Source organism: Phyllopteryx taeniolatus, chromosome 1 (genome assembly GCF_024500385.1).
Source record: "Phyllopteryx taeniolatus isolate TA_2022b chromosome 1, UOR_Ptae_1.2, whole genome shotgun sequence".
Taxonomy (NCBI): Eukaryota; Metazoa; Chordata; class Actinopteri; order Syngnathiformes; family Syngnathidae; genus Phyllopteryx; species Phyllopteryx taeniolatus.
The window spans coordinates 31,293,528-31,300,840 of record NC_084502.1 but is presented as its reverse complement, the minus strand read 5'-3'; the positions used below and the strand labels follow the sequence as shown (position 1 = coordinate 31,300,840).

At 44.4% G+C, this 7,313-nt stretch overlaps 1 protein-coding gene across 1 annotated transcript; it reads left to right on the top strand.

Moving 5' to 3' along the window:
- Nucleotides 1-980: 980 nt before the first annotated feature.
- Nucleotides 981-6,370, top strand: pcsk1nl (proprotein convertase subtilisin/kexin type 1 inhibitor, like). Its single transcript, XM_061788790.1, has 5 exons — nucleotides 981-1,133; nucleotides 1,590-1,776; nucleotides 2,901-3,090; nucleotides 4,817-4,912; nucleotides 4,981-6,370. The coding sequence occupies exons 1-5, from the start codon at nucleotides 1,080-1,082 to the stop codon at nucleotides 5,294-5,296; spliced, it is 843 nt and encodes a 280-aa protein (XP_061644774.1). The 5' UTR covers nucleotides 981-1,079; the 3' UTR covers nucleotides 5,297-6,370.
- Nucleotides 6,371-7,313: the final 943 nt, after the last annotated feature.

Sequence of the window (7,313 nt, the reverse complement as noted above, 5' to 3'; positions counted from 1 at the left end):
AAAACATGCATTCATTGAAGACTGTAAATTGCAAAAAAAGTGTGAATGTGAGTGGGAATGGTTGTTTGTTTGTATGTGCCCTGCGATTGGCTGGCGACCAGTTCAGGGTGTACTCCGCCTCTTGCCCGAAGATAGCTGGGATAGGCTCCATCACGCCCGCGACCCTAGTGAGGATAAGCGGAACGGAAGATGAATGAATGAATGCTGACGACAACAAAGCTAGCTCTCAGCCAGCAGACACTTCGGCTGCAAGTCAAGTTACCCCTTTTACGTTTGCTGCTAAGGGAACGAGCTGGAATCAAAAGAGAATGACTGACCAGTGACCAAGTTTGTGTTGAAAGGGTTGCATACTTTCTCTACCGTAGAACCCGATTTTCCGTAGGTGGTAAAGAATGTTTATATATGTCAGTCTGTGGAGGCTATAACTCTAAGCAGATGTACTGTATAAGGCAGGGGTGTCAAACTCATTTTAGTTCACGGGCCACATTTACCCCAATTAGATCTCAAGCGGGCCGGACCAAAATATTTGTGGCTTAGAAGTCCATAAACTGTGCCGCCCATTAATATCGTATTACTTTTATTATTTTATCATTATCAAATTTGGTTGCAAATCATGAGCAGTTTCTCTGTGCCCTGGGACTGGCTGGCAACCAGTTCAGGGTGTACCCCGCCTCCTGCCCGACGATAGCTGGGATAGGCTCCAGCACGCCCGCGACCCCAGTGAGGATAAGCGGTACGGAAAATGGATGGATTTTGATATTGATGCAATCTGATCCATTCGCATCCCTAAAACAAACCTGATTTGTATTAGTGCATTCCCTCACTCATTGAGAATAGATAAGAGAATTCATAAGGATTCAGACTGATAAGCAGTATCGACAATGGAATCAGAATCGCCAAATTCTTATCAAGTCACACCCCTACTCCCCCCTCTCTCATCAATACCACTCCCACTCACACTCTCTCTCCCGCTCTCTCTCTCTCTCTCTCTCTCTCTCATCTCATCTCATCTCATCTCTCCCCTCCCCCTCACAGCCACCTCCTTGTTGTTTGCTGTCCGTGCGGCTTCAGTGGTCAGAATGGCGTCGCTCAGCCTCCTAGTGCTCGGCACTGCGCTGCTCCATGCCACTCAGGTAGGCACCATTGTGTCTTTTCTCAGCTCAAGAGTGACGCTCCACTGGCTGCTTCCAATTTTGTTTTTTTCCACTGCCATTTTGTGGAAGCTGTGTGTGTGCGTGTGTGTGTCTGTCTGTGCTGACGAATATTGCATTACAGCTCATGGTCACCATAGTGACAAGAGGCAGTAGCCCATGGCAACAAGGCCTTACAGTCTCCTGATGCCTAGTGTGTGTGTGTGTGTGTGTGTGTGTGTGTGAAGTGAAAAAAAGGAGCGTGACCATCAGCAATGCACTTTCAGATCTTCATTGAATGAAACAAACCGTCAAACACATGAATCCAAAAGGAAAACACTAGCAAGGAGCATGGAGGAGATGCTGACACGAAACTAACCGCGTGCTATACTGCTAATTGTGTATATTTCTCACAATATCAATCATTGCAGTTGACTGATGGGAAATGGCCTCTGTCAGTGTGCACTTGCAGCTCCTGGAGGAATCAGACGCCAGAACCTGTTTGCCTACGACGACGACCGCAATGAGGTGATGTCACATCCGGCCTACTACCAATCAGATGGATGGAGGGGCCAGAGTTTGGAGCAGGCCCTTCAGCGATTGGTGGAGAGGGGCCAGAGGCAGGACGAGGAGGAGCAGCGGTTAGGTTGTATAGGACATTTCAACGTGACATCACACGTACTTCTCTGATGGCACCACACGTAAACAAAACCCTTCTGTGTCATTCGATCGAGGCAGATCAATTGAGAAAACAGGGCGAATGACGATTTTAGCCTTTTTCTCTTCCAGTTAGTTTGAATATGTGAGGTGTCAGTCGAAAAGTTGAATCAAAAATCGACAGGGCGGAAAATCAGACAGACACCATGCTTATTGAGGGACTGGCTAATTAATAGGGTATAATTGCAACCAACCTCTGCCTTCTGCAAAACAGGTGAACGCACTTCCATCTGGCACGGGCAAATGGCGGAACCCTATAGAAGGAGACTGGGACAAAGCACTTTAAATGTCTACAATGTCTTTTGTTTAACACAAAATGCCACCACGAAGCCACCAAATATGACAATATACATGTTTACATATATCATAACATATATGTATTCATAAATAATATACCTTTATTTCACTTTTGTCCAAAGACATCACCCATAAAGAAAACAAAATGTCCACCAACCTGTTCTCCAGGTTTGGTCACGTAATGTTCCGCATATTGCGGATTGACTTTTCTGTTGCTCGGATTTATGGCACAGACGTGCTCTCTTGGCGGTAAAATGCTTAGCACTCTTTCATATACTGTACTAGCAGACTAGCCATTATGTTTTGCTAAATTACACCAAGACAACCCAACCAGACATTGTATACATGCCGTCAACTAACACAATGATGCAGGTTAGCCTCCCAGTCTGTCCTTTTCAAAGTGGCTACTCTGCCAACAGGGAGTCTTCCAATCTATTTATGACATCCATTCAACGTATCTTCCTTACCCACGCCGGATAAATCAGAATCAGAATCAGAAATGTAAATGTAAATCTTTTAGGAAGGAAATAGACAAAATAACTAAAGCCTTTGGGATATACAGTGTGTGGCGGTGCAACCCCAAACACAACACGTTTTTGTCATCGTTAGAGTTCAAGTCAGCAGTCGTTACTCGCATTCTGTCACCCGGAAGTATCTGGCACCGATTGTTAACAAATACTATGAAATGGTCCATCACCGATGATGCATATTCACGCAGTGTTGACCAATCCAATTAAGTCTGTCACCTTCATGCAGCTTCCGTGACGACTTTGCTCCGCCTCCTCGCCAAGGCCGAGGCTGAGGGATTGGTTGATCCCGGAGATGTGCAGCTGGAGGAGGAGGACTTCCCAGGCCTGGGCCAAGGTCGGGCCCTGAGCATGGGGAGGCCCCCCACGGCCTGGTGGAGCCTCGTGACGCCTCAGCTGCTTCAGGCCCTACTAGACAGGTGATGTGGTTCTCTGTCAAAAATTGACATTTTAATAGCTTGAATCTAAATAGTGGCAGTATTTTGCTATTGCGGTTAGCACGTCCTGACAGTTCTGAGTTTTGGGGTTAAGCATCTGGGTTCCAGCCTTCCTCCCCAATGTCTAGTTTGCATGTCCTCCCCGTGCTTGGGTGTGTTTTAAAAAACAGACCAGTTTAAGAGTCTCTAAAGACCAATCTGACTCTCTAAACTTTTGACGGATAACTCGTAGCGTCTTTACAGACTGGTTTAAGAGTCTTTACAGACTAGTATGACTTTCTAAAGAGCTTTTACTGACTAGTTTAATAGTCTTTAATGACTGGTTGGATTTTCTAAAAAGTCTTGAAAGACTAGTTGGACTTGTAGTTGGACTTTCCAAAGGTTCTTTACAGACCAGTTGGACTTTCGAAAGCGTTTTTCCAGACTTGTTGGACCCTTTAAAGAGTCTTTATGGACTAGTTTAATAGTTTTGCAGACTAGTTGGACTTTCTAGAGTTTCACCATCCAATGTCTGAACCGCTTCTCCTCACTAGGCTATCGGGCGTGCTGGCGTTTATCCCCGGCTGACTTTAGGCGAGGTACACCCTGAACTGGTCGCCAGCCAATCGCAGGACACATATAAAAACACACAATCATTCACGCTCACATTCAGACCTACAAACCATTTAGAGTCTTCAATTAACCTATCATGCATGTTTATGGAATGTGGGAGGGATAAGGAGTACCCGGAGAAAACTCTTGCAGGCATGGGGAGAATATGCAAACTCCACACAGGCGAGGCCGCATTTGAACCCGAGACCTCAGAACTGTGAGGGGGACGTGCTAACCAGTCAGCTCCCTCACTAGTTTAAGAGTCCTCACAGAAAATTCACTTTCTAAAGACTACAGAATCAAATAGTACAGACTAGTTTAAGAGGGGCTTGTCTGCTGCTTAACAACAATTGTTGGTCACACCGCGCACGGCACAACAGCAAGGGTCCGACGAGGTCACGAATCATAAACACATGCTGCAGCTTGCGGGCACAATCTATACCGGTACTGCGGCCAGCGGCCGGGACAGTCGGCTTGGCATGCACGGCTTTGTTAACACAAGGCTCAGAGGGCCATGAGAACAGTGAAACCATGTAAATGTTTAATCACCAAATCATATTATTACCATTACACAACAAATTGATGGATAACTAGTTTTGAAATCAGAAAAAAAGGGTAATAGTTTGTTCAAGTATTGTTTAAGTTCCTGTAGGAGAATGGTTTGGTAACAGAAAAATGCAATATCTCAACATTGTTGTTTATTATCATGACAATTTTGAATTTTTGTACAGATTTTAGCAAAAATCACGGAAGTTGACGAGCATGATTTGCCTACGCGGGCCACATAAAATGATGTGGCGGGCCGCATCTTGCCCCCGGGCCTAGAGTTTGACACCTATGGTCTAGTCTGACTTTCTAAGACTTGTTGAAAAGTCTTTACAGACTAGTTGGAATTTCTTCTTTACAGACTTGTTAAAGAGGATTTACAGACTAGTTTAGGAGTCTTTACAGACGACTTGGACTTCCTGGAGTGTCTTTTCAAAGTAATAGGACTTTGTAAAGCGTCTTTATGGACTAGTTTGAGTTTTTTCAGACAGGTTAGACTTTATACAGAGTCATTACAGACTACTTTCAGAGTCTAGTCTTTCATTTTGTTATTATTTTGTGTGATTGGCAGGATGGAACCGCAGGCAGGTGGATCCCCGCCGGCGAGGATGATACTTGAGCGATTCCAGGGCGATGATTACGACTACGGTGATGACAACGATGTGAGGTAAGCGCACGTTTGTGAGTGAAATGCGAGCCAGACGACTCTCTCATCATGGTGTCCCACCTCCTCAGACGTCTGCTTGCTAGGATCCTGCCAATCATCAGCCCTGAATATGCTCCCTCTGGACGCGCAAGACGGGATGTGTCCGTCACGGAACCTGCGACAACCGCCTACAGGAGAAGCCGCCGTTCCCTTGGCGACGACACCTTGCCGTCGCGCAGCAATGAGCCGCTGCTCAGGGTGAAGAGGCTGGGCGAGGAAGAGCAGGAAGGGCAGCAGCTTCACACGATGGCAAACACCAACGTGCGACAACATGGCGGCCGACGCCGGAGAGCCGCCCTAAACCATGTGCTGCTTCACCAGATTGCCAACTACATGAGGAAGTAGAAGGCAAAGAAAGGAAATGGAGGAAGAAAGTGGTGTTGTCTTAAGAAGAATCATCTTTATTGTTGTGAATACATGCATATTCATGAAATGTGTCCTCATCACAGGGTCAACTTTTATTACAACTGAGTTAAAATCCCCAAGTAAGGCCCGGTTATCGGTATGTGTGTAACCCACTTTAGCCGTTAACAAGGTCAGCTGAGGGAAAATGACTTTTTTTTGACACCCCATGAAACAGAATCATTGCTGAGGATCCTCTTTAGAGATATCTGACAAGAGTGCCTTTGCTGAGTTGGCTCAGAAAAAAAATAAAACATCTCAAATTGGACCCGATTATTGGTATAGGTAAACCGTGCTTTAAACATTAGTAAGATCAGAGGTGTGAAATGACTCCTAAAACACTCAACACCACACAATAATCACTTGGAATCATCTTTAGAGACATCTGCCAATAAGGGCATTTGCCGACTTTGATCGGAAGGGGGTAAAAATGCTCAAATTAGGCCTGAAAATTGGTATGTGTCTACCCCTCTTTAGCCATTGACAAGCTCAGGGGTGAAAAATGTAATCTTAACACACCCCACAAGACAGGATAATCGCTTAACATCATTTTAAGACACATTGGACAAATAGGCCTTTGCTATCTTTGACCAGAAGTAGGTAAACACAGTAACAGTAATAGACAGCACGGTCTATTGGTATCCTGTATGTGTACCCCAATTTAGCCATTAACAAGATTGGGGAGGAAGAATGACTCTTACTAGAACGCCACACAACATTATTCACTCAGGATAATCTCTTAGCGACATCCGATGATCGGGCCTTCTGCCGGTTGATGGTTTCAACTTGGTGGCAGGATTGTAACAACTTGTTCACAGCTGCCACACCTAAAGTTGTCATGTTATTTGTGTTGTTTTCTTGGGGGGTCAGGTTCAAAGTGGTGCCACGAGAACGTCTTTCGGAGCTCTGTGTTGTGTTTGTGCACTCCAGCTAATCCCAGCTTGTCATGTGACCACAAGTTTGCATGCCTACATGGCACAAAGTAATCAAAAGTAATAATAAAGTTCAAAACTTTAACCGTGTGTCAACTTCAGTCAACTGAACACGTGCACAAATACTAATACAGTCAACCTTTGCTACTGCCAGGGGTCAGGCACCAATCCCCAACACGTGGTGACGGTTTGTGATGTGCGTTATGTGCGGCCACACAGGTCGGCATTTCTGGGCAAGTGCCATTGCCAAAATTTCAAATCATGGATGTTCCTCGTCATTTTTTTTAAATAATTGCCTACATTAATAGTTTAAAAAGTAATATTTAAGAAAGCAAAGTAATATTTAAGAAAGCAATCTTGTCTTTGTGGATTTTATAAAAAAAAAAGAAGAAATCTTTGCAGAGACTAAAATGTACAAATTGTCACAAGTTGTCACCCTTCACTGAGGAGAAAAAAAAATCACTTCAGTTATATAGGAGAGAGAGGAATTCACATAACATTCTCACACAACAGCTCAAACTTATCTTCATGGGAATGAGTGCATGGGGAGGAGGAGAAAGGAAGAGGAATCTGGGAAGTAGTCAAAACAGTCTAGAGCACATTTTCAAGGACACGCAGGTGTACTGTACTGTCCAAGAGTTATGGAACAATAAGACACGCAAATGTTTAATCAAACTAGTTAGGGCTTCATAAGTCATTTTCTAATTCAAATGTAAATTTCTAATTCAATACAAATTACAAATACACGTTACGTATGGAGACGTTTGGCCGTCTGAACATTTTCCAATCAACAATTGACTGATTAACACTTCTATGCGTCAAGAGACTTGTAAACGTTCATGAAATCTTTTGTGTATGCGGAATTTAAAAGTTGTCAAGCAAATATATCCGCTCAGTCAGACCAGGTGGATGGATTTGGGATACATTTGTCCATATAACTTCATATTAAAGGCAATTCCAGGGTGCCACTGTTGTACAGAAGCTTTGCTGCTTAGCTTTGCTTGGCATCAGCTGGCCCAAACTTGCAT